Source organism: Ictidomys tridecemlineatus, chromosome 10, assembly GCF_052094955.1.
Source record: "Ictidomys tridecemlineatus isolate mIctTri1 chromosome 10, mIctTri1.hap1, whole genome shotgun sequence".
Lineage (NCBI taxonomy): Eukaryota > Metazoa > Chordata > Mammalia > Rodentia > Sciuridae > Ictidomys > Ictidomys tridecemlineatus.
The window spans coordinates 2021644-2048926 of NC_135486.1; the positions used below are offsets into that span (position 1 = coordinate 2021644).

Below are 27283 nucleotides of genomic sequence, written 5' to 3' on the forward strand. Positions count from 1 at the left end.
TCCGGGCCGCACCGGAAGAGCCGTGCGGGGCTGGGCCGAGCGGATGTCGCGAGCGCTGGAGCGGCGCGCTGTCGGGACGCCTGGCCTCGCAGTGTCCCCAGGGAGGCGGCTTTCAGGACAGCCTAGAACTCCTGACGCTTGGGTGACTGTTGAGTTCCAAAGACCCCAGGCCGGAGGACCTCAGCCCAAGCGCGAGGGTCCCGCTTCTCCGCCTGCTGGTGTGCGGCTGAGGCCCGGCGGCCGCCCGAGCCCTCCCTGACCGCTGCTGGCCGCCGTGGGCCCCCTCCGCACTCGGCCACCAGCTTATGGCTCTCCTTTAGCACGACTTTTGACCCAGGTTATTTGTGCATTTCTCGTCTTCTCTGTCAGACTTGGCAGAGCCCTGTGCCCTTGTAACAGACGCTGCCTGTGCCAGGGGCGATGGGACCTGGTAGGGTCAGAGGGTGATGAGGAGCGCGCCTCACTCCAGGACTCCCAGGGAAAGTGCACGGCGTGCTGAGGTTCACAACAGGTGCTCACAGTGCCACGAGCCCGCGCCCGGGGTCCCAGCCACTTAGAGGCCGAGGCAGGAAGGTCTCAACTTCGAGGTCAGCCTGGGTGATATGAAGAGACCCTGTTTCAAAATAAAAAGGACTGAGGAGGTAGCTCAATGACACACCCAAAACTTAGGGAAGCACAGATGAGAACAAGATTTTTTTTTTTTTCTGGAGGAGTTGGGAAAATAGCAAAAACGACATTTAGGCTAGACCTTGATTTGAGTAGCAGTTCAGATAAGGGTAAATGTGGATTTGTTTGTGCTTTTTGTTTTGTTTTGGGGTTTTGCTGGTTTTGTTTTTTGTTTTTTGTTTTTTTTTTTGTTGTTGTTGCTTTGCCTGGGACAGAATCCGGAGCCTCTGGCATGCTATGGGAGTGCTCTACCACTGAGCTACATCCCCAGCCCAAGGATAGGTCTTTATTCAACATTGTATCACCCAAGGTAAATATTGATATAATAAGAGCATGACCTTTGAAGTCAGGCCTGATTTTCAGTTCTATTTGTACCATTTAAATGATACCAATCCTTGAATAAATAAATAAATAAATAAATAAATATATATATATATATATATATATATATATATAGTTTAATATCTTGGGACCTCAGTTTCTTCATTACTAAAATGAATAACACTAGCTGCATGAAACTTAGGAGGAGTGAATGAGAAAGAGACTACCATAAAGAATTTAAATCTGTGCTTGGCACACAATTCAAGTCCAGCATGTTGCTAATTATAAGATACACCATGGTTTTTATATGCTACTAAAGAAAAAAGTGCTAATTGAACCACAACACATAAATGGTTATCAGGTGAATGTTTTACAGATGTTAACATTGGAAAGAAATCCATCTTAGAATCAGTGAACTACATTTTTGAAAAGCATTTCATAAATCCAGGTGCAGTGGCACACACCGGTAATCCCAGTTATTTGGGAGGCTGAAGCAGGAGGATCCGAAGTTCAAGGCCAGTCTGTGCAATTTATCAAGACCTTGTCTCACATTTGAAAACATATGTATATATATATATGAGAACTCACACTCTCACACGCACACACACACAGTGTGTGTGTGTGTGTGTGTGTGTGTGTGTGTGTGTGTGTGTGTGTTTAACCAGAGATTGAATCCAGGGATGCTCATTCCCTGATCCACATCCTCAGCCCTTTTTATTTTTTGAGACAGGTTCTCCCTAAGTTGCCGAAGCTGGCTTTGAACTTGTGATCCTCCTGCCTCAGTCTCCCAACCTGCTAGGATTATAGGAATCTGCCACCATGCCTGGAAAAAACATTCATATGTGTGTGTGTGTGTGTGTGTGTGTGTGTGTGTGTGTGTGTGTGTGTTGATAGATAGATATCAACACACATATACATAATATATTTTTAATTTGCAGTACTTTGAAGATTGAACCCAGAGATTCTACCACTGATCTATGTTCCCCAGCCCTTTTATTTACTTATTTTTGTTTTTTGAGACAGACTCTCACTAAATTGCCCAAGCTAGCCTTGAATTTGCATCTTATTGCCTTAACCTCCCAAACAGCTGGCATTACAGGCATGCTCTGCTTGGGCATTACATTTTTTTTTTTTTGGTAGTGTGGAGAATTGAACCCAGAACCTTGTGCATGTGAAGCAAACACTCTATCAACTAAGCTATGTGCCCAGTCCATGGGTGTTAGATTTTAATTGTAGCCCAATTACCAGGGAGTTATATTATTTTTGCAATAATTTACTTTGAGCCTCATTTTTAGATTTGTAAAGTAGAGGAATACCTTTACTTTACAAATCTAAAAATGAGGCTCAAAGTAATACCTACCTTCCAGAAGCACTGTGAGGTTTACACAAGGTTAAGTTTCAAGTTCTGAAGTCACATTACTTGTCTTCAACTCTCTCATCAACTAGGCAGGCAATTTTACACAAATTATTCACACTGCTTCAGTTTATTGCATGTAAAATGGCATAATAATGAGTACTTCACTCCCACAGATTTTATTTTATAAAATAATAATAATAATACCTGATCCATAGTAAGGTTGCAATAAATGTTCACTGGTATTGTGCTAGATACTGGGTTCCAACCAGTGCCATGAAATAAATAAATAAATACACTCACTGAGCACATAGTCCTTGAACCACTTTTCTTATTCTGTTCATTTGGATGTTCCAAACTGAGCCCATCATGTTCTTTCCCCCAAACTCCAATCTTCTCTTCCTTCCTTATTCTCTTAATGAGTGGCACTACTCCTTTTCCAAGCCTGACCTAGGGCACTATCCTCAAAATCTCTTTTCATTCTACCTATCTACATACCACTTTAGATAAATACCCCTCCTTCAACTCTTCCCCACATCTTTTCTTTGTATTATACTTTATGCAGGTCACCATTGACTTCATTCTGTGACAGCTTTCAAACTAATCTCCAGTTCTATACCCAATTCTGTCCCCTCCAGTCTATTTTTCTCATGTAGGCAGTAGTGATCTTTCTCAAATACAAAGATGACTAGAGAGGCTGGGGTTGGGGCTCAGTGGCAGAGTGCTTACCTAGCATGTGTGAAGGAAGCATTGTGTTTGATCCTTAGCACCACATAAAAACAAATGAATAAAAGTATTCTGTCCATCTACAACTACAAAAAATAAAAATAAGGTGACCAGAGAAAGAAAGAAAGGTATTACCAGGAAAAGGGATTGGAATAAGAACCACAGCAGACTTCTCATCAACCACCCTGGAGGAAGACATTGCAAAACAACAAAATACCTAATGTTTTCAAGGACAAAAGCTTTAAGCCCAAACTGGGATGCCTGCCAAGTGAACATTCAGGTCAGTACAAAATATTGTGGCAAACTAAGAGACCAGGCAATATTTTATTGCCAACTTTTTTTAAATAGCAAAACTAGAAACTCATGCCACTGATGTCATCAGCGTGGGCAGTGGGTCACAAGGGAAGAGAATGCTGGGGAGTGCAGAGAGGAGTCAAGGAATGTAATAAATACATAGTAGTCCCCACTACTATGCCATTGGTACTTTCCAGTAACTCCCAGTGGATTCCTGAAAGAGTGGATAGTACTGAACCCTGCATATTCTATGTTTTTCCTATTCGTATCTGAGATAAAGTTTAATTTATAAATTAGGCACATTAAGAGATCAAGAAGAAGAAAATTGAAAACTAATTACATACTATTTAAAAAATGACTGGATATGGGGAATTAGGAAGAGGAAGGAGTTGAAGGCAATTCCCAAATTTTTTTCTTTTTCTTTTCTTTTTTTTTTTTTTTTTTAGAGAGAGGGGGGAGAAAGAGAATTTTTTTTAATATTTATTTTTTAATTTTCAGCAGACACATCTTTGTTTGTATGTGGTGTTGAGGATTGAACCCAGGCCGCACACATGCCAGGCGAGCGGGCTACCACTTGAGCCACATCCCCAGCCCAAATTTTTTTCTTGAACACCTAATATAAGAGAGGAATCAAGTGTTTAGGAAAAGATTATTTTTTCCCTATTAGGCTGGAAAATAATTGAAGACCTTTATGACCCCTGGGCACTGAAAAGATTGAGATCTCTTCTATAATTTAATTAAAATACTACAGTGAAATGTGAGTTTATTATTTTTTAAATATCTTCCTTTTGGAGGGGCATCAGGGATTGAACCCAGAGGTATTTAACCACTGAGTCATATTCCCAGCCCTTTTGTGTTTTATTTTGAGACAGGCTCTTGCTAAATTGCCTTTCTCACTAAGTTGCTGAGGCTGGCTTTGAACTTGGGATCCTCCAGTTTCAGCCTCCCGAGTCACCGGGATTACAGGCATATGCCATTACACCTGGCTGAAATATAAAAAATATCTGTTTTTCAAATAATTTTCTTTGAGTTGTGCTGAGAGCCACAGCCAAGTTGGAATGGCCCCTGGCATTTTGCCAGAAGTAATGGTTGAGAAGCGAGCCATTAAGATAATGCTGGATTGATTCAATTGTATATAGACCCCTGCTGTCCACCTGGGGGGTCTTGAATTGGCTTAGGTGCTGTGCCCGGTGGAGGGCAGGACCTGTCTGCATGGGAAAGCCCTCCCCAGGTGTAGTGCAGATGACGCTCTCCTGGGCAGGCATTCATCTTCCTCCTCTTCTTTGCCCCTTGCAGTCCTGGGATTTAGCCCCAGGCTTCACAGGTGCTGGCCATACCCACCACAGAGCTGCAGCCCAGCCGTGACTCTCGTGTTTCCCTGTGGTCTGTTCTCAGTGTTCTCTCAAACCTCAGGTGCGTGATTCCTTCCATGGGCTCTGAACATGGAGGGAGCCAACTGGCTGCTTCTGGTAAGACCTCCTGAAGTCACCCTTCCACCGTGCTTTTACTCTAACCACATCGACGTCCAACCTGGAAGTTCAAGAAGCAGGTGACAGGGTGTGCCTGTCGGTGACCTGCCTCTGAAACTTGACTGACAGCGACTGATCTCTGCTGATATGATGGCGCTCCTGCAGCACAGGCTCTGTGCTTGTTAGTGAAGAAAGAGGCAGTACAATGGAAGTTGGAGGCCACAGGTCATCTGGTCCACGCGACTGGGACTTCGAACTGCAGTAAACAAGTCCAGACTCCCCTCAGAGAACAGCGGTGGTGGGCTCTGAAGAAGAACCTGCCTGAGGAATGTACCTGGAGGCCCCCCACTCGGGGTGTGGAGTCCGAGGCCATCACTGAAGGACAGGTGCCCAGAGGAAGCCAGCACTGGGAGTCCTGTGGGAAAGAATGACCGAGGAGTACCTCGGGGACTGGCTAGCTGGAGGACAGAGAGCAGAGGGCGAGTGTGAAAGTCCTTGTGGAGTGTCTAGTGGGGCTGATGGGGATGGAGCCCCCAGGGGCCTCACAGACACGCGGCAGGGTTTCGGCCAGCTTTGCCCGGAGCCTAGGCTCTTCCCACCTCCCTCACCCCTCAGCACAGTGGAGCTCATCTCTCAGGAGTGGAATCTGTGGTGAACCCTCTCTCTTCTCTCCACATTTCCTTTTGGGTGGTTTCTAGTGCTTTGTCATCAAATTTGCTAATATACTATTACTTTTGGGGGGAAGAAGGGATTGGACCTGATGTGGTGGTGCACTCCTGCAATCCCAATGGTTCAGGAGGCTGAGGCAGGAGGATCACACTTTCAAAGCCACCCTTAGGAACTTAGTAAGACCCCAAGCTGCTTAACAAGACCTGCTGAGTTTCTCGCGACTAAAACACTCAGGGGTCACTCCAGGGGAGTTGGGCTAACTGGGCTGCGCAAAATAACCACACAAGAGACAGATACCTTTTTCTTTTGGGAGTGCTGTGACGCTCCTCTGACCTTAGGGTCCGAAGAGAGAGAGAGACAGAGAGAGAGAGAGAGAGAGAGAGAGAGAGCATGTGCACATGCTGGCCCCTTTTATTGAGGAGAAGCTATTTAAATGAGGCAAGGGGGCTGAGTCAGCTTCATGATGTCTGCTGTCAGCAGGTTGACTGACATCTAGGGAGGCCACACCCAAGGGCACAGTAAGAGAAAGGAACACACAAAAGGTGTTTCCATGGAAAATTCTATCCCAAACAGGGCAAGGGGTGATATTACAAAGGAACAGGTGAGCATAACTCCATCCATGGGGCTGTAGAAGCCACACCCATGCAGGAGACACCATCCCTGGAACCCAAGAAGCACTGGTTTCCTCTGAGCACCTGTCCTTCAGAGATGGCCTCAGAATCCACACCCAGCCAGGGAGTGTGACTCAGTCACGTGCAAGGTTGGTCTCCCACAAAGACCCTTTCTCAAAATAAAAAATGAAAAGGCCTGGGGATGTGCCTCAGTGGTTAATCACCTCTGGGTTCAATCCCAGGTAGCAAAAAAAAAAAAAAAAAAAAAATATATATATATATATATATATATATATATATATAAAGTAAAGAAAGATGTTTGAAAAATAATTTTATGAGTAATTGATTTCTTGGTAAACATGTTAGGATAACTTTCACTGCTTATTGCAATCTTGGAACTGTTGGAACTTAGCCAATGAGACCCTGACTAATAAGGATTGCTGTAGGCATTCATAGGGCACTATTTGAGCTAGTGCTACTTAGCCTTTGTTCCTGGCAGAGTAGAGTTGGTTACTTAATCCTATGTGTTGCTGCTGTGTGTTGTTATGCCTTTTCACTCTGCACTACAGTTTTCTGGGTGTCTTCCCTGAGGTTCTGTGGCTCCTAGAAGGTTGAAATGGTTTCTAATTCATCTTTGTACTCCCGATACATGCCTTCCATGTGGTGAACCTTCAAACATGTTAGATGAGTCAATGAAGGAGGAATGGAGGGACAGATCAGGTCCTTATATTTTTTCTTGTTATCTTTACTTATCTGAGAACATCTACTTAGGTTTCCTTCTAGGCTCTGAAACAATTTTGTTTTGTGTTTTTTATTTTTAAAAAAATGTACTGAGAGGGGCTGGGTTTGTGGCTCAGTGGCAGAGCCTTGCCTGGCATGTGTGAGGCACTGAGTTTGATCCTCAGAACTGCATATAAATAAATTTTTTAAATAAAGGTACATTAACAACTAAAAATTATTTTTAAAAATGTTCTGAGAGCTGGGCATGGTGGCACATGCCTATAATACCAGCAACTCAGAAGACTGAGGCAGGAGGATCACAAGTTCAAAGCTAGCCTTGGCAATTTAGTGAGGCCTTAAGCAGTTTAAAAACACCGTTTCTCAAAACAAAAAATAAAAAGGCTGGAGATGTCATTCAGTGGTTAAGCACTGCTGGATTCAATCCCCAGTACAAATAACTATACTGATATGGGATATCTTCTAAGATGGAGTGATTTTTTTTTTCTTTCTTCCTCCTGCTGGCTCAGGCTGACTCCCCTGAGCACTGGTTTTTCTTAGGAGAAGGAAATATACACACACGTATGTGTGTGTGTGTGTGTGTGTGTGTGTGTGTGTGTGTGTGTGTGTGGTGTTACCTGCATACACAGACTTTTTTCTTCTTTTTCTTTTTTCTTCCTTTTCTTTTTTTTTTTTTTAATTGTACTAGAGATTGAACCCAGTGTACTCTACCCTTGAGTTCCCAATCTTTTCTTCTTCTTTTTTTTTTTTATAATTTTTGAGACAAGGTCTTACTAAGTTGCTGAGGCTAGCCTCAAACTTGAGATCCTCTAACTCAGCTTCCCAAGTCACTGGGATTACAGGTGTGTGCCACCATGCCTTGCTTTATTTTTCCAGTTTTTTTTAGGGGGGGGGGTGGAGGGAGTACCAGGGATTGAACTCAGGGGTACTTGACCACTGAGCCACATCCCCAGCCTTATTTTTGTATTTGATTTAGAGACAGGGTCTCACTGAGTTGCTTAACACCTTGCTTTTGATGAGGCTGGCTTTGAACTCATGATCCTCCTGAGCTACTGGGATTATAGGCATGTGCTAGTGTACCCACCTATTTTTCCAATTTTAATGATCAAAATCTTCATTTAGAATTTAAATTCCTTGATAGCAATAACAGAAGAAGAAAAGTAATTTCAGAAATGTTTGCAGATAAGATTATTTCTAATTTGTTTGTATTTTGTGGAAAAATAAAAGCACACCGGAAAGAAGGAAGAAGTGACAGTGAGTCACTCGGAGCCCAATTCCAGGCTTTCCATCCCTCACACATACCTGGGGTTACAGGTGTGTGCCACCTTGCTTGGCTTTATTTTTCCAATTTTTTTGTTTGGGGGGATACCAGGGATTGAATTCAGGGGCCCTGGACTACTGAGCCATATCCCCAGCCCTATTTTATATTTTATGTAGAGTGGAAAAGCCAATAGTCAAGAAACAGCTTAGCTATTCCCAGAATATTTCTGAATATAGTTCAACAGATACCATTAGATTATTGTTTACTTTAAAAATTCATCTGTTTATCCATTTTTTTTCAGAGAGAGTGATAGAGACAGAGAGAGAGAGAAATTTTTTTTAATATTTATTTTTTAGTTTTCGGTGGACACAACATCTTTGTTGGTATGTGGTGCTGAGGATCGAACCCGGGCCGCACACATGCCAGGCGAGCGCGCTACCGCTTGAGCCACATCCCCAGCCCCTGTTTATCCATTTTTATTCATTTATTTTGTGGTGCTGGGGGTGGAACCCAGGGCCTCTGACATGCTGGGCAGTGCTCTACCACTGAGCTACACCCAGCGCCTTGCTCAGGCTCTCACTGAGTCACCCAGGGCCTCAGCCCCGAGGTGCTGGGATCACAGGCATGCACCAGCAGACCTGGCTCACACACAGACACCCCAAGGGGGCCAGGGTCTCGGGAGCGTGACTGCCTTTGAGAGGTCATTGGAACACATGGTAGAAATTTGGCCGGGGAAGTAATATTTTTTTAGTTGTAGTAGTCATAATATCTTTGTTGTATTTATTTAGTGGGGCTGAGGATTGAACCCAGTGCCTCATACGTGCTAGGAGGGTGCTCTACCACTGAGTTACAACCCCACCTCAGAAATTTGGGTTTTTAATACATACTCTTTTGTGCTGTTTAATTTTTTACCTTATATACATATTACCTATTCTATGTATAGGTGTATATATATTTATAAATATATATGTATATTTTATATATATGTATATTTTTATATATGTATATTTTATATATATATAAAATATACATGTAGAAAGAAGGAAGTAGTATATATATACATACATGTGTATATTTTACTTTATACACTTTTACCATTTCTTTTTTTTTTCTCTTTTCTTTTGTGGTGCTGGAAATCAAACCCAGGGCCTTGAGCATGCGAGGCAAGCATCCTACCAATGAGCTAAGTCTTCAGTCCCATATTTTACTATTTCTGAAACCTAAAATAACAGTAAGCTAGAGGACTGGAATGACATTGGAAGATTATAAATTTGGGTTCCCAAAGTACTTACAGATAGATTTGTTACATGCACATATAGAAAATGTAAAAATAAAAGTTAAAAATAATTTTTCTGAGGGAATAGCTCAGTGATAGATAGCTTGCCTAGCATGCACAAGGGTCTAGGTTCTATCTCTAGAACTGCGAGAGTCAGTAGTCTTCTTTGACCTAAAGACTTATGTACTGCAGATTTCACATTGGCCTGAGGGTTACAGAGAAATAAAAATTAGGTTAGATTTAACAGTTGCACTTTTGGTTTTTCTATACTCTGTATGATAAGATTTTTTTTTTCTATTTGAATCTCTTGTCTCTGGCCACACCAAGTTTTGTTTCTGTGACTTTCATTCCAACTGGGTTTTGCTATTATTCTTACAAATATACTATAAAAATATGCTGACATATCACAAATTTTTTTAAAAAGTTTTTTATTCTTTTTAGTTATACATGACAGTAGGGTGTATTTTGACATTTCGTACATACATGGAGTATAAAAACTTCCCATTCTTGTGGTTGTACCTGATGTGGAGTTTCACAGGTCGTGTATTCATGTATGAACACTGGGAAGTGATGTCCCATTCATTCCACTGTCTTTCCTATTCCCATTCCCCCTTCCCTTCCTTCCCCTTTGTCTAATCCAGTGACTTCTATTCTTCTCTTCCCGCTCCATTTATTGATCCTTGATTTTACTTCTTGCCCTTTAGGAGTCTTGTTGAGGAATTCAGTTCCTAAGCCGACATGATGGAGATTTGGGCCTACTTTTTGTTCCTGTAGGCACAGGGTCTCTGCTCTAATGCCTAGGTCTTTGATTCACTTTGAGTTTTGTGCAAGTTGAGAGATAGGGGTCTAATTTCATTTTGGGGGGAGGGGGTACCAGGGATTGAACTCAGGAGCTCTTGACCACTGAGCCACATCCCTATCCTTATTTTTTATTTTATTTAGGGTTAGGACCTCTATTCTTTCCTAGCTCTCCCCTTATTGTGAATTAGCATCCATATATCAGAGAAAACATTTGGCCTTTGGTCTTTTGGGATTGGCTTATTTTGCTAGGCATGGTATTCTCCAGCTGCATCCTTTTACTGGCAAATGTCAGGATTCCATTCTTCTATAAGGCTGAGTAATATTCCATTGTGTGTCTGACCAAATTTTCTTTATCCATTCATCTGGAAGGACACCTAGTTCCATAGTTTAGCTTTTGTGAGTTGGAACTGTTATAAACAGTTGGCTGCGTCACTGTAGTATGCTAATTTTAAGTCCTTTGGGTATAAACCGAGGAATGGGATAGCTGGGTCAAATGGTGGTTTCATTCCAAGTTTTATCAGGAATTTCCATACTGCTTTCCATAGTGGTTGCACAGATTTGCAATCCCACCAGCAATGTATGAGTGTACCTTTTCCCCCACATCCTCGCTAACATTTATTTTTGCTTGTATTCTTGATCATTGCCATTCTGACTGGAGTGAGATGAAATCTTAGAGTAGTTTTGATTTGCATTTCTCTAATTACTAAAGATGTTGAACATTTTTTTTCATATATTTGTTGATCAACTATTTCTTCTTCTGTGAAGTGTCTGTTTAGCTCCTTAGCCCATTTATTGATTGGATTGTTTGTTTGTGTGTGTGTTTTCAGTCCTTTATATATCCAGGAGATTAATGCTGTATGTGAGGTGCATGCGTTAAAGACTTTCTCCCATTCTGTAGGATCTCTCTTCACATTATTGTTTCCTTTGCTAAGAAGAATCATTTTAGTTTGAATCCATCCCATTTATTGATCCTTGATTTTACTTCTTGTGCCTTAGGAGTCTTGTTCAGGAAGTCAGATCCTTGGCCAACATGGTGAGGATTTGGGCCTACTTTTTCTTCTGTAAGGCACAGGGTCTCTGTTTTAGTGCCTAAATTTTTTATTCACTTTGAGTTGAGTTTCGTGCAAGGTGAGAGATAGGAGTTTAATTTCATTTTGTTTCATGTGGATTTCCAATTTTCCCAGGACTATTTGTTGAATAGGCTATCTTTTCTCCAATGTATTTTTTGGCACCTTTGTCTATTATGAGCTAACTGTATTTATGTCAGTGTGTCTCTGTGTACCATTGGTCTATCAGTGTACTTTGGTATCATTACCATGCCATTTTTGTGACCATTGCTCTGTAGTATAGTTTAAGGTCTGGTATTGTGATGCCTCCTGCTTCACTCTTCTTGCTAAGGATTGCTTTGGCTATTGTGGGTCTCTTATTTTTCCAAATGAATTTCATGATTGTTTTTTCTAGTTCCATGAAGAATGTAGTATGGTCACTTTTACTATATTAATTCTGCCTTTCCAAGAGCATGAGAGATCTATCTTCTAAGATCTTCTTCAATTTCCTTCTTTAGTGTTGTGTAGTTTTCATTGTAGAGGTCTTTCACCTCTTTTGTTAAATTGATTCCCATGTATTTTTTTTTCTGAGACTATTGTGAATGGGGTAGTTTTCCTAATTTCTCTTTCAGTAGATTCATCTCTGATGTATAGGAACACATTTGATTTATCCTTCAATTGAATTTTAGTTTTATTTTGTTGGAAATTTTTCAGTTTGGGATTTTGCTTTGGCAAGAGGAGGCAGACTATTCAACATGGGGAGCAAAATCCCAAAGCCTCTCCAGCAACAAGTGGTGCATTTAGTTGGGCATAAGTGGAAAATATACAGCCCGCTAACTTGAGATGGAGCTTTTGATTCAGATCACATGGCCACACGGATGTTCAATGTGGAGAGCCTAGAAATGGAGACATGAGACCTGCCCTACACACACGTCCTTGGCTGACTAGGCACTGTGCTTGGGTGGAGAAGGCCCCAGAGTCCTAGGAAGAACAGGGCATCATGCACACTTGTAATCCCAGGTACATAGGAGACTAAGGCAGGAGGATCCCAAGTTTGAGACTACTCCAAGCAACTTAGTGAGACCCTGTCTCAAAGTAAAAATAAATAAATAAATTAAAAGAGCTGAGGATGTAGTTCAGTGGTAAAGTGCCCCTGGGTTCAGTCCCCAGTACCAAAACCAACCAACCAACCAACAATTGCAGCACTGTAGAAATTCCAGTAGCTGCACATCAGGGACACAGATTCTACAGTTTAAATCTAGAGATGTTATTAGAAACAAAGCCAGCAGTGATTGAAAAGCTAAAACAACATTCGGAGTTGCTACAATAGATTATCTAAAATATTTAAGTTTCCTTCCTTCCTTCCTTCCTTCCTTCCTTCCTTCCTTCCTTCCTTCCTTCCTTCCTTCCTTCCTTCCTTCTTTCCTTTCCAAAATTACTACACATACAAGAAACAGAGACGTATGATCCATAAAGTGGGGGAAAAGCAGTTACTAAAAACAGATCATTGGCCCAGATTTTAGATTCACAGGCAAACACTTCAAAGTTGCTATTATGAATATGTTCAAGTAATTATTACTTTTGTTTTGGAGAGGGTTCTTGGTGCTAAGGATTGAACCCAGGGCCTCATGCATGCTACCACTGAACTACATCCCCAAACCTCAAATGCTAATTTACAATCCAGAAATATCAATAAAACTTGAGTGGGATAAACAGAAAGGCACTACACCCAGACACATTGCAGTCAAATTCCAGAGAGCCCTAGATGAGAATAATCTAGAAGGCAGCAAGGGAGAGATGGTTCATCCTACTGAGGGCATGCAATACCATTTATAGGTGGAGTCACACCAGAAACTGTGGAGACCCAGGCAGGGTGGCCACACCTGTCATCCCAGCTACTCAGGAGGCTGAAGCAGGAGGACACATGTCAAAGGCCAGACTAGGTGACTTAGCGAGACCCTATCTCAAAATAAAAATAAAAAAGGGCTGGGGAGGGGCTCAGTGGTAGAGCACCCTGGTACAATCTCCAGCACCAAAGAAGAACAAGGAGGAGGAAGAGGGACAACAAGGGAGGCCAGAGAGACAGTGGTATGACGTACGAAATGCTGAGAACAAAAGGAAGCAGACTCTGCACCAAGGGTTCTAGGTCTTGTTTGTCTGTTTATTTCTGGTTTTAGTGCTGTGGATCCAACTAAGGGCCTCATGCATACAGGGCAAGTGCTCTTCTGCTGAGCTGTATCCCAGCCCAAACCATTTATTTTTATTTTTTTAATTAATTTTAGTTGTAGATGGACACAATGCCTTGATTTATTTATTTTTATGTGGTGCTGAGGATCGAACCCAGTCCCTCATACATACTAGGCAAGTGCTGTACCACTGAGCTATAACCCTAGCTCCCCAAAAACATTTTTTAAAGAAATTGAAGTAAAAGCATTACTAAATCAACAAAAACATTTTGCCACTATGCTGCTAGCAGATCTACCATAGATTGTCAAGACATTATAAATAACAAAATCCTGGGGCTTGGGTTGTGGCTCAGTGGTAGAGTGCTCTCATGTGAGGCCCTGGGTTCAATCCTCAGCACCATATAAAAATAAATAAAATAAAGGTATTGTGTCCAACTACAACTAATAAGTAAATATAAAAAAACCCAAGTCCTATTATACACTGTTCACAGAGACACATTTCAGTCTCATAGGCACAGACAGGTTAGAATTCAAGAAGGGAAATGATATGCCTTGCAGATATCAATCATAGCAGCTGCAGGGAACCGCTCCAGGCATACCTGACAAAATGGGCTTCCAGGCTGGTGCAGCAATGCATGCTCGCGAGTCCAGTGACTCAGGAGGCTGAGGCAGGGGAATGGAAAGTGCCAGGCCACCCTGGCAACTTAGTGAGACCCTGTTTCAGAAAATGTGAAAGGACTGGGACGGAGTTGGTGCTTCACCTCTCAGCATGTGCTGGCCACAAAGTACCTCCAGGGCTTTCACCTCCAGGAGGACAGCTGACCAAGAGCCCAGCTAATGGTGCTCTGAGATCAGCTGGGGCCTTCGCTTCCTGCCAGGGAAGCAAGTGCCTGGGTGCAGGAATACCAAGGCAGGCTCATTACTGGAAGATATGTGCTCTAATGATTGTCATGTCAACAGTTTTTTTTCCTGGTTCTGGGGATTAAACCCAGTGGTTCTCTAAGACTGAGCCACATCCCTGTCTCTCTCTCTCTCTCTCTCTCTCTCTCTCTCTCTCTCTCTCTCTCTCTTTGAACTGTCCCTTTGCTAATTGCTTTTATTTGTTTTCCATATTTTTACTGGTATAATTATGCATAATAGTGGGATTTGTTGTTACATATTTTCACAATATAACAGTGTAATTTGGCTAATATTCCCTAGAATGTCCCTTTCCCTCCCTTCCTCTCTCCTCCTGGTCCCTTCCATCAGATTATTTTTAAAATAGAGTTGAATGGTGAATGCATCTAGGAACTTTGGGGAAATTATTTATTTCACTCCATGGAGTTTACACAAGTAATTTCACATTTCGTGTTTTTTAAGTCAAGAGTCAGAAAACAGCCGGGCACAGTGACACATGCCAGTGATCCCATTGACTCAGGAGGCTGAGACAGGAGAATCACGAGTTCAAAGGCAGCCTCAGCAAAAAGCGAAGCACTAAGCAACTCAGTGAGACCCTGTCTCTAAATAAAATACAAAAGAGGTCTGGGGATGTGGCTCAGTGGTCGAGTGCTCCTGAGTTAAATCCCTGGTACCACCTCCAAAAAAGAGAAAACATTTTTTCTCATCCAGAACTAATAGAAATCATGGTATATCAACGAAATATTTAAATACTAAGATTGATTTACAAATAGAATTCTATAAATAGTATCAATAGGAGAACACATAATAATACAACCTACTTGGATCTAAGAGCCTTAATTTATTCAAATTTTGAAATAAATTAGCCTTCTAAAAATTTCTCAACACATTTTGTATCTGGGGATAAAACACAGTGGTAAAGAGTGGGTTCAGTCCCCTAGACCATGGGTTCAGTCACCTGCACCAAAAAACACACAAACAACAACAAAACAAAACACATTGTGAAACTGGGTTCAAAGATGGAGGAATCAGTCAGTCCTAAGTGATTCATAAACATGACATTGTTAAAATGTGAATGAAGACTGCATGTTGACAGTTCAGGCAACATCCTGCTCTCCCTCTTCTGTGGAGCACGGGCATTTCAATTTCATAGTTTCTGAACTTCCTCAGGAGTTCCGAGGGAGCATCCCCCGACCAGCAGAAACGAAGGTACCAAGAGTTCACATCTGAAAGACTTGGAGACTCTGGATTTTGTGGGGAGATTGACTTCTCCAGGGACTCGGTGCTTTTTGCTTTATTTTCTCTGTGGTTGAACTCAGTTCTTCTTTCTTTATTTCTCTTTGCTCATTCCATTCTTCATTTTTAGTCTTTGCTGATATGAGTCTGCTCAGATTCTTCCAGCATCAGGTCTTTTTTACCTTTGACAGCCCAATGCATTGACATTTTCACTGAGTCAAAGTTTCCCACTGATGGAATGGCATCCATATCTGGCTCCTTCGCCAATGGTCATAGCGGGCTAGACTCTCTTCATTGGTCAGAATCTCTTTTGCCTTCTGCAGTTTCTGGAAAGTCTCCACAGCTTTGGAGTTTTCAGGATGCTTTTCAGGGTGACATTCCAGAGCCCTGACCTTAAAATTCTGCCAGGATTTGTTCAGCTGAAGAGAGTTCATCACATCCCAGTAATGTGTAGTATCTCCACTGTCTTCCAGCTTAGACCACGTGACCAGGTCCGGAACCAAGGCAGGCTTTTCCTGGCATGAAGTGGACGACCGGTTGAGGAGAGGGTCCTAGGGAGAAGTTGCAGCTCTCACCAAGGTCCAGACGAGGTGGTAGAGTTTGAGAGAGGTGAGGATCATGCAGAGGCTCAGGAAACGATGACAAGTGATGGGATGTCGGGTCCTCCTTAGGCTCTCCAGCTCAAGTGCATCCTTGTTTCGGCGGCTGCACTGTCTCTTTTTATTCAATTATTTTTAAATTAGGGATAGGGCCTCACTAAGGTGCCCAGGCTGACCTGGACCTTGCTATATTCCTCCCTCAGCCTCCCCGTCTCTGGGATTACAGTGTGTGCCACTGGCACAGCATGGTGGCCAACGCTTTGACTTGTTCAGACCTTCTCAGTCTGCACAGTCATCTAGGGTGCATCTACCCCACCTGTTTTTCTCTGACCCTCCCTCAGGTCAGGCTTGTGCTGCAGTCTGCTGGCTTCCCTAGCTCCCTTACTGTTTCCTCTTGCAGATTTTCCCCCTAATAAAATCGTGTGTGTTTAATTCCATCTTGGCATCAGCTTCTTAGAGGACCCAGACTAATACAAGGCAGCAGGAGTGTCCACCACAATAGTTGGCAAGGTGGAGCTATGCTGCCTTGCCTCTTGCCTGGCAGATGAAGGGGATGCTGTCTCGGGTTGGAAGTGGGGCATGGCACAGGGGGTAGACTAATTGCTAAAGATTCCGTTAATGCTGACCTGGGGAAAAGTCACCGCTGGAGGAGATGCTGAGGAAGAGGCAGGTGTGAAATTTCAGGCCTTTCAGGATATGGAGGAGAAATGTTTATAGAGAGTGAAGTTGGCTGGTTGCAGCTGAGCTGTAGTGATACTTTACAGAAGGTTACTGCAAGACTGAGGGCTATTAACAATCGATTAGTGAGTGGCCAATTGTGAGATTTGGGGAATCTCGATAGGAGCTACAAAAAGTGTTTTTGAACAGTAGGCTGAAGACCTGGTTGCTGGTCTAGATCCACAGTCCACTTGTCCACAGTTGTCTGCATTGTCCAACCACAGGGACTTCGGTGAACAAGGGCGTGCTGGTGATGGAAACCAGGAGTCCTGAAATATGGTAGGGTGTCAGGATGGATGCCTTTGGCAACATTGTCCCTGGCCCTCCCTGGGGTTGCAGAGGTGGCCAATCTCTCCTAATAAGGGCTACAACTTCTGCTGTGCTGGCAGAGGTGCCCTTCTCCAAACTTGCTGTCTGTCCCACCTCCTCTCCTGGCTACCAGCCTGATAAGACAGAAATAAATACTGAATACTTTGAGTTGCAAGATAGACTTAGCAAGAGTCAGAGAAGTGTGCTTGGGATTAGCATCTAAGGGTACTCAATAAAGTTGCCAGATTGGAAGACTGGCTAAGGAAGAAGTCACCAATCGAGAGCATCTTCTCAGGACAAAAGCTTTAATACGCTACCCAAAACTCCAGAGAATGGGGACAACTTGCTGCCAGGCTTTTGGAAGTCTGAAAAACATAATGGCTAAGCAGGGCTTGGATGCACATGCCAGCAATGCCCAGCCTGAGGCAGGAGGGTCCCAAGGTCAAAGCCAGCCTTGACATCTTAATGAGGCTGTCTTAAAATAAAAAGTAAAACAGACTGGGAATGTAGCTCAGTGGTCGAGCACCTCTGGGTTTTTGTCCCTGTACCAATAGAAGAAGGAGGACAAGGAGGAAACAGTATGGCTGGCTCTTGGAGGGGGGTAACACCAACTTGCCCCTGATAAATGCCCCAGGAAGATGTCTAATGTAAGGTCAGAAGGAGACACTTTGGAGAACCTTGTTCCTCCAAAGCCTCCAGGAGGCAGCTTGCCAAGGCCACTGTGAATGAGTAGGTGACAGAGGTATCAGCAACCCTAAGAAATCTGGTGGGGATTCTCTTCCCCCAAAGCCAAGGATAGGGAAGGAAGGGTGCGGGGAGGGGGGGGTTGTTGAAGTCTCTGGGAAGGTGGGGCCCCCAATAGCAGAGCAAAAGATTGGAAGGATCTGGGTGTGGCTGCACACACCTTAATCCCAGCAACTTGGGAGGCTGAGGCAGAAGGATCATAAATTCAAGGCCAGCCTCAGCAACTTAGTGAGGCTCTAAGAAACTTAGTGAGGTCCTAAGCAACTTACTGAAATCTTGTCTTAAAATAAAAAATAAAACCCAGGTGCAGTGGAGCATACCTGTAATCCCAGCGGCGCAGGAGGCTGAAGCAGGAGGATTGCAAGTTCAAAGCCAGCCTCAGCAACTTAGCAAGGCCCTAAGCAACTTAATGAGATGTTAAGCAACTTAACATTTCAACTTGTCTTGAAATGAAAAAAAGGGCTGGGATGTGACTCAGTGGTTGAATGACCCTGGGTTCAATCTCAGTACCAAAGGGAAAAAAAAGAAAGAAAGACAAAGATATAAATATTTCTCTAGACATGGATATATACACACACTTAATTTTTTCCTGGTATCTTCTCATTTCTCCAGCTCTGAAGACTTGACCAATTGAAGATCCTACAACCTGGCTAGGGCAAGGCCTCCAGCGGCCTTGTCCTCCTGCAAGGACAGCTGCTGCGCCAGCCCCCATGCCTGCAATCCTAGGTCTCCAGTCCCATCTGTTAGGTGTGCAGCTCATGAACTTTCCTGGAGGCCTGTTGCTCTTGCTAGTTTCTCAAAGTGTGTCCTACTGAAAATATTTCCAAAATGTGAATTTCTACACTAGAAAACTCAGGCCTCCTTGTCACAAGAACAGCTGAGATTTCATTACAGAGCAGAAATGACTGGGGAGACCTGGCTTTAAGGAGTGGTGGTGCTTCTCTGTGGTCCCAACTACTTGGAGGCTGAAGTGAGAAGACTGCTAGAGTCCAGGAGTTCAAGAGCAGCCTGGGCAAATAATGAGATGCCTGTCTCAAGAAAGGAAAGAGGCAAGCGAGGAAGGAGGGAACTACAGCCTCCCAATAACTTCAGCAGCACACTAAATGTGAGCAAAAGCCAGTCTCCTGATTCTGCTAGCCTCATTTGGCCTCCAACACCTGCAGTCACCTCAACCCACCATCCCAGTCTAACCTGCCACGCTTGGCCACTGGTCTCTGGACAAACCAGTGGACTAAAGGTAACCACACCCCAAGGGGGCGGGGTACCTTTAGCTGTGCCATCTCGCTTTCCTCTGTTGGCAGCCACCAGGCCGGGTCCAGGGCAAGGCGGAGGTGCCCAGGGCAGGGCATTGGAAGAGGCGCTCCTTTACTAGGGTTGCTCTCACTCACACTCCTCATCTGAGAGCTGCCACCCCCCTGCTCTTTGCATCTGAGGCATCTATCTCCCTTGTCTCATGCCAGTCCCAGGCTCGGATCCCAGCTAGGATGTGTTCTTATGGTGTGATAGAAAGAATACCAGCCCCAGGGAGGGAAGAAGCAGAAGTAGATAATTTGTAGGGTGACCCCGGACTACTTGGGGAAGGGAAAGAAGTCATACAGAAAAGTGAGACAGCATTGATTTGGACTGTGGACAGGAGAAGAGCGGAGGCCTGCAGGGGTCTGGGATAGGACCCACTAACAGGATGATGCCAGGGTATGGTGAGCTGGCCAGGGCTCTGGCAGCTGGCAGGGCAACTAACTCTTGGCTTTATCTCAGCCTGTTTTCATAGAGTCACATTAGAAAGCGCATCCTGGTTTGAGAAGGAGAAAGAAAAATCAGAAAATCTTTAAATTAAACTACAAATTCTGGGATTGGGGATGTAGCTCAGTGGTAGGGCACTTGCCTAACATAATCGAACAAACCAAACCTATCCTCCCACACCTGTACTCCCAGCAGAAGAATCATAAGGTCAAGGTGACCCTATCTCAAAATAAAAAAGGACTGGGAGGCATAGCTCGGTGGTGGAACACCCCTGGGTTCATCTCCAGTACACACCCCCAAACCCAAAGTCACCTATAAATCCTCTGTACTAAGTTTTACTTGTTGCTATTTGTTTGTTTTTGTTTTTCAGTGCTGGGACCAAACCCAGGGCCTCCCAGCCCTTGTATGTTTATTTGGTACTGGGGATTGAACCTAGGGGCATTCTACCACTAAGCTGCAATTCTATCCTTTTTTATTTTTTGAGACAGGATTTTGCTTAGTTGCTGAGGCTAGCTTCAAATTTGTGATCCTTCTGCCTCAATCTCTCAAGTCACTGGAATTATAGGTAACTTAGGGCTCTTGATATCTACCATCTTTTTTGAGGGAGAATGTGTATTGAATTTAGTAACTTGACTTTGCATAATGTTTTTTAGGTTACAAAGTTCTCTGATATTGCTTTTTAAAAAACATTTATTTTTTAAAAAACTTTTTATTTTACTTTATTTTATTTTTTTTTATTTTTTTTTTTATTTTATTTTTTTAAAGAGAGAATTTTTTAAAATTTATATTTTAGTTTTCGATGGACACAACATCTTTATTTTATTTTTATGTGGTGCTGAGGATCGAACCCGGCGCATGCCAGGCGAGCACGTTACCGCTTGAGCCACATCCCCAGCCCCACCTTTTTATTTTATTTTTATGTGATGCTGGGGATCAAACCCACTGCTTCACGCATGCTAGGTGGGAGCGCTACCCCTGAGCCACAACCCAGCCCCATCTGATATTGCTTTTTTAAGGCTCAAAAATTTCTCGTGCTTTTGCCCATTTCTCTTCCCAATTCCTAAATATCTCTTTCCCTTCCTAGTCTGGTAGTTGACAACCATTTTTAAAGCAGTTTTATCAAAATATAAATGATAGGCCATACAATTCATGAATTTAAGTTGTGCAATTCAGTGGTTTTTACTATATTCAAAGTTGCATGACCTTCGCAATAATCACTTTTTGAATATTTCCTTCACCCCTAAAAGAAATTCTGAGCTGGGTGTGGTGGCATATGCCTGTAATCCCAGTCACTTAGGAGGCTGAGGCAGGAGGATTGCAGGTTTGAAGCCAGCCGTAGCAATTTAGCAAGGCTGTAAGCGACCTAGTGAGACCCTTTCTCAAAATAAAAAATCAGAAAGGTCTTGGGATGTGACTCAGAGTGGTACTAAAATATAAAATACAAAAATTCTGGATCCATTAATACTCACTTCCTATTTGCACCTAGCCTCTACCCCTGACTGTGGGCAGCCACTGATGGCTTCTGAGTCTGTAGATCTGCCTGTTCTGGGCTTTCTGTTTTTTGCCCTGGCTGGAACCTAGTAATCCTAGCCAAAGGCTCCACAGCATAGCTATATCCCTAGCCTTTTTATTGACTTTTTTTTTCCTTTGGTGGTGCTGAGGATTGAACCCAGGGCCTTGTGCATGAAAGGCAAGTGCTCTATCAAGTGAGCTATATTCCCAGCCCCTTTATCAACAGTTTTGAGACAGATTCTTGCTAATAAGTTGAACTTGGATCCTCCTGCTGAAACAGACTGAATCTGCCTCTCCTCCCCACTTGGAACAGACTCCTCTGGCTGAGAAACACTGAAGGGCTAAGGCCCCATGGCCAGGTGCCCAGGAAGTGAGCAGAGATAGCCCCTGCCCTGTCCTAACAGGACGACTGAATCGACCTATGTGTGCCACTTGCTTCTGTGGGACCAGTGGGGAGAAGCCAACTGGATTTCCCCAGTTTGGGCAAACTGCATAAAGTTCTTTTTCTTATTTCTGACACAGGCAAGCCATCCAGGATCCAGGCAGGACCCCTGGGCCAGACTGCAGGTGACACTGCCTCAGCCTCTTGGGTGGCTGGGATTATAGGCATGTGCCCTCATGCCCAGCTTCTGTTTTTTGTTTTTTTTCAGCACTGGGGACTGAATCCAGGGTGCTTCACCACCGAACTACATCCCCACCCCACCCCTTTTAAAATTTTATTATTATTTTTTTAGTTGGAGTTGGACACAATACTTTCTTTTATTTATTTATTTTTATGTGGTGCTGAGGACTGAACTCAGTCTCTCCCAGGTGCCAGGTAAGTGCTCCACCACTGCTTTTCGTTAACAAGCACTTCATTTCCTAGAGCTTTTCGTTTTTTAATTTTGAGACATTGTCTAAATTGCCGAGGCTGGCTCTGAATTTGCGATCCTTCCTCAGTCTCCCTAGTTGTTGAGATTATAGGTGAGTGCCCCTGTGACCTGCTCTTTATTTTTTATTTTTTATTTTTTTTTGCTTTTTAAGTTGATACATCAAAGCTTTGAAGTTGTATCCTAGTGAGGTTTGTGTGATGTTCCATGCATGTGTGTACTGCGTAATATTTAAATCAGGTGGGGTAGGGGCTGGGGCTAGCCTAGTATGTGCAAGGAGGCCCCGGGTTCGATCCTCAACACCACATAAAAATAAACAAAATAAAGGTATTGTGTCCAACTACAACCAAAAACTAAATATTTAAAAAAATATTTAAGTCAGGTTAAACATTCTCTCACACACTTTTTGTGGTTGAACATTATCTTTTTAAAAATATGCAGATGTGGTGTGTGTGTGTGAGAGAGAGAGACACAGGAGATGGGGCAGGGTCTCCCGGCTGGTCTTTACCTCCTGGACTAAATGAATCCTCATGTTAGTACCTGGGATTACAGCAAGCACCACCTTGCCCTACAGGACATTTCCTTTCAACTTTTATTAGAAAATGCCTTTTAGGTCGTCTTACTCTGACCCCTCAGTGGGACTTGTGTGATAATGGAGAGGCACCTGCTGCTGACAGGCTGCGTGGAGGGACAGTCACATTTCCCCAAACTTCCTACCAGCCAGGTATCATTTAACAGTTGAAGAAAAGCTTTAAGGAAATTAACTTATCAAGGGCTACAAAGTAGTAATAAAGCAAGGATCTGAATCTTGGCATTGCGACTGCAGCTGTCCTTCTTTGCACCCCTTCGGTGGTTCTCAAACTTGGATGGGCCCGACTGGAACGCTCTGCCCCACCCCCAGTGTCCTGACTCACCACTTCCGGGGTGGAGCCCAAGCATGTGCGTTTCCAGCGCAGCCGCGGTTTCTGCCTCTCTGACCCTGCGCTACAATTGTGCTGCCTAACAGCATCTGAGAACCTGATTGATGTAGGTCGCAGAGCTGGGTGTTCAAGTAGCTCTGGTATCATATGGTCATCTTTTTAAGGAGAGTACTGAGGGCCTGTCAAAGCAACTGCTGATTGATGGAAGGCAGAAAGAAGCTAGGGGGGCAGTACAGGGAAATGAGCATGAAGTCTGGGAAGAGAAGCCAATAGAGAACTGGTCAGCTCCCTGGAGCCAGGGGAGGAGGGGTACACCGAGTCAGCCGCAGTGCCTGGTTTACTGTCCTTGGCTGCAGCTGAGTTGCACTCTCATGCCGACTCAGCTCCCGTGTTACTAGGCCTGACTGGATCAGGACAAAATCAGCATATAAAGAAAAGTCACAGGTACCAAAAGGATGTAGTTCTCTGAATGTGTTGCAGCTCTGGATTTTATTAAAGCTATCCTTTTCCTGGTGGGAGGGGAAGGAGCATAGCATGAAGCCACTTCAGAACCTGCAGTGTGATTGCTACAGGAGGCTCCATGTGTCTGAAGCATCTCCAGCAATAGGGTTTGGTGACCAGGCTCCCGAGAGAAGATGACACAGCACGGGGATAGCGTGGGAAGCTTGCCTTGCTTTGTAGAGAGCAGAGATGCAGAAGTCCTTGTTGAGGTCACTGTGATGAGAGTGCTCTTAACAATTTAAACTGACAGTAACTTCTCTATATATGGGCAAGCCACCCTAGGGATGGGGCAGAGAAGGGAAAGAAGGGAAAAGGAGCATACTGCACTGACTGTCCTCTGCTGAGTAGATCTCACCTTCATGTAGAAAGCTTCTGATCGTTTTTAGATCACTTTTGTGGTATTAACTCATGTTATTATAGGTTTGGAGAAGCACAGTGAGTTAGCTCAGTTACCAGTAAGCTCCACTAGGTAAGAGGCACACTAGAACTCGTTGTAGACAGTTACTGTGGAATGCCAAAGAAAGCACTGAAGTGAGAGCATCCCAGAGCATGCCCTTGCACCTGCTGGGCTTCTGGCAGGGCTTCACCCCAGGCTGCCACAGATGTGGTGGATGCATGGCACCACGTGGTGGGAGTGTGCTGAGATTGAGAGCAGGTGTAGGTGGAAGAGCAACACCTGTGTGAGAGAGCATAGGAAGGCTGAATCCTCTCCCCAAAGCCCCATAACTGGCCCACCCTGTAGGATCTGCGTCTATCCCTTTTGAAGGTAGAGCCCCATGACCTAAGCACTTCCCTCCTAAGATCCCAAGATCTTGGAACACTTACACTGGCAATTAAATTTCAAGATGAGCTTTGGTGGGGATGAACCACATCCAAACGTTAGCAGCCAGAAAAAACAAAATATTCGGAAATGAGAGTTTGTAACCACACGATTGCAGTCAAGGGACCGCCACCTTTGCTTTCAAAATGATGGGAAGATGTTTGCTTCTTGGTGCATTCTTCCCTCCTATGTATTTGTTGATTCATTCATTCATTCACCAGTCTCACCCTGACTGCTTCTCACTTGCCTGTCCTTCTGCTCACCTGGCCCTAGCATGTGGAAATGAGATATGGTGTCTCTTCACTCATTCAGCAAATATTTACTGAGACCCTATTAGATGGCAGAAACTGTTCTAGGTATTGGGGACATGGTGGCAACAACAAGACAGGGACTGTTTAAGCCAGTTGGAGTAAGCCAAACAAAACAAAGAAAAGGAAATACTACAGTACCATCTCCATGCATGGAAGGTGGGCAGATCAGCAGTTACGTGACACAGCAGGTCTAGTACCATGCTATTTAGAGACTCCGTGGCAGGGAATTTCAGTGTTTATGACAAGATCTCTCAAGTATGTTTGAAATTTGTATGATGAACTATTATGGGAAAAAAGCTACAGAAATGACAGGGAAGGCAGTTCATGGAGGACATGGCACCCTCCTATCCTCTTCTTCCTCTACTCTGCATCCTAGTGTCCCCATGCTAACCTTTAGCCCTGAGTTCTAAAATTCAAAATTCTAATGGCCTCATGTTGGGTTATAAAGTGTTCTGCAAAAGTCCTTGAAGACTGTTAAGTCTCTTTTCTGCAGAAGACTTTTGGGAGAAGAGGCAGACTTCATGGCCAGTCAGATCTAATCCACTCCATAGCTATTTGGTAAGATGACCTCCAGTAAATCTCAAGTGTCTGTCTCTGGGTACCCAGCAGCCCATCTCCCCATCCTGTCTGAACTGATTCTGTGTTTGGTACTGATGGTTATATAAAGTATCTCAAAAGTGAAAAGAATTCCATGTTCTTGGCTACTATTAATCTTGTTTAATAATTATTTTTCAAAATAATTTTCTTTTTTTAAAATATTTATTTTTTAGTTTTTCGGCGGACACAACATCTTTGTTTGTATGTGGTGCTGAGGATCGAACCTGGGCGGCATACATACCAGGTGAGCACGCTACCGCTTGAGCCACATCCTCAGCCCCATCAAAATAATTTTCAATTTAAGCCTATTTACTATATTTTGAAAGAGAACAAATTGCCAGGCATGGTGATGCACACCTGTAATCCCAAAGACTCTTAAGGCTGAGGCAGAAGGATTACAAGTTTGAGGCCAGCCTGAGCAATTTAGCAAGCGCTTGTCTCAAAATTAAAAATAAAAAGGACTGGGGAGATAGCACGGTTGTAAAGCCCTGGGTTCAATATCCAGTTTCAAAAGAAAACAAAACACCTACTAGTGACTTAGTCCTACATTCAGAGAGGCAGAGACTGGAGGTTCCTCATGAAGCCCTATGGTTCCCAGGTGTGCCCAGCAAAACTTCCCTCCCCAAACCCCTCAGGAGCCTTTTTTCTTCAAGCATAGTATAGGGCCTGGACTGTGCCAGGCCCACTTTCTAAGATCTTCACGTATTCATTTAAAACCTCACAAACATCCCAGAATGGGATCCACATTATGTCCACTGAACGCATGAGAACGCTGAGGCACAGCAGGAGAATGACTGGCCCTGGACCTGGGTGTGAACCCAGAAAGCTGGTTCCTGAGGCCGGGGCTGCTCTTAGTCACTAGCTGGGCCGGACGTCATCTTCAAGTTCAGTGGGTTTAAGTACCCAAGGCGGCACTGCCCTTTTAGTGTCCTCACGAACCTAACCAAGGAACCTCAGTATTGGGGGCTGAGGTCTCCAGACAAGCCTCTCAAATCGGCCGCTCCGGGAGTGCGGGAGGACAGGCCTGCCCGCGAGAAGGACGCGCCGGGTCTCCAGGACAGGAGACGTCTAGAGCTGCGGCTGGCACACTATTTCGGGCAAATGGGAGAGGGGAATCCAGTTTTCTTTAAACAAAATATCTTAGCGGATGATGGGCAAATGGCATTAACTGTTTCAACGTCATCTTCCCGACTGGTTCTGATGTTGCTTCTCAGTCCCGGGCATTCCCTCTCTTACTTGATCTGCCTTTAGGTCTCTCCTCGCTTTTTATCCCTTTGAAAGAGGTGGCCGGCACCTACACGGCACGCGGCACAGCCCTCCTTTCCCGCGGGTCCACGGGAGGGCGCCGGGGACCCGGCTCTGTGCCCGGGAGCGACCGGCTCACACCTCGGCCTCGGGCGGCGGGCGGGGCGCGCGCTGGGCCTCCGCCTCGCAGCCTTGGCCCGGGCGAATCGCAGCGCGCCGCCGCCCGATTGGAGCAGCGGCATCACGCTGACCCGGGCCCGGGATGTAGACGCCGCCGCCGCCGCCGCTGCGGGCAGAGGGAGGTGCGCGGCAGCTCCAGGAAGCAGCCCACCGCGCTCCAGGCGAGTGGCGGCTCCTCGGCTCGAGCCATGGCCGGGGACAGTGAGCAGACCCTGCAGAGCCACCAGCAGCCCAGCGGCGGCGAGCCCTTCCTGATCGGAGTCAGCGGCGGCACGGCCAGCGGCAAGGTACCGCGCGCGGGCCCCCGCACACACGTCCGCCTCCGTGGTCACCTCGTGGCCCGCCCTGCGCTCCCGGCCGCGCTCGGCTCCGCGGCCCCGCACAGGCTCGGCCCTCCGGGAGCAAGGGCACCCGGCCAATATCGCGGGCTGGCGCCAGGCGCACGCCCTCCTCCCGCGGCAGTGCCTCGTGGCCGGGGTCTACCGGGGGAGGGGAAAGGGAGCGGAGGCTTATTGTTTGGCTGGTCCGTGTTGCGGGCAGGGCTCCCAGAAGCGACCCCGCCAGCCCAACGCGTCCCGGAGGAGTGAGCGGGACTCGGGCCCCAGGGCTGCGAGGCGGCGCGGACGCGCGCGGTGTCCGCGTGGGGCGCCCACCGGTATGGCAGGGCT

The 27283-nt window shown here is 44.8% G+C and overlaps 1 protein-coding gene and 1 pseudogene across 2 annotated transcripts in view; one reads left to right on the forward strand and one right to left on the reverse strand.

The window, feature by feature from the left end:
- Positions 1 to 15252: 15252 nt before the first annotated feature.
- Positions 15253 to 26805, reverse strand: LOC101973783 (dnaJ homolog subfamily C member 12 pseudogene; annotated as a pseudogene).
- Uck2 (uridine-cytidine kinase 2) overlaps positions 26669 to 27283 on the forward strand; it is a 54550-nt gene continuing 53935 nt past the window's right edge. Inside the window, exon 1 of one of the 2 annotated variants that reach the window (XM_078022225.1) lies at positions 26669 to 26902. In XM_078022225.1, the coding sequence (XP_077878351.1) occupies positions 26804 to 26902 (99 nt within the window). In that variant the 5' untranslated portion in view covers positions 26669 to 26803. The remainder of the gene's footprint in view (positions 26903 to 27283) is intronic. The other variant, XM_005319854.4, reaches the window with a different exon arrangement.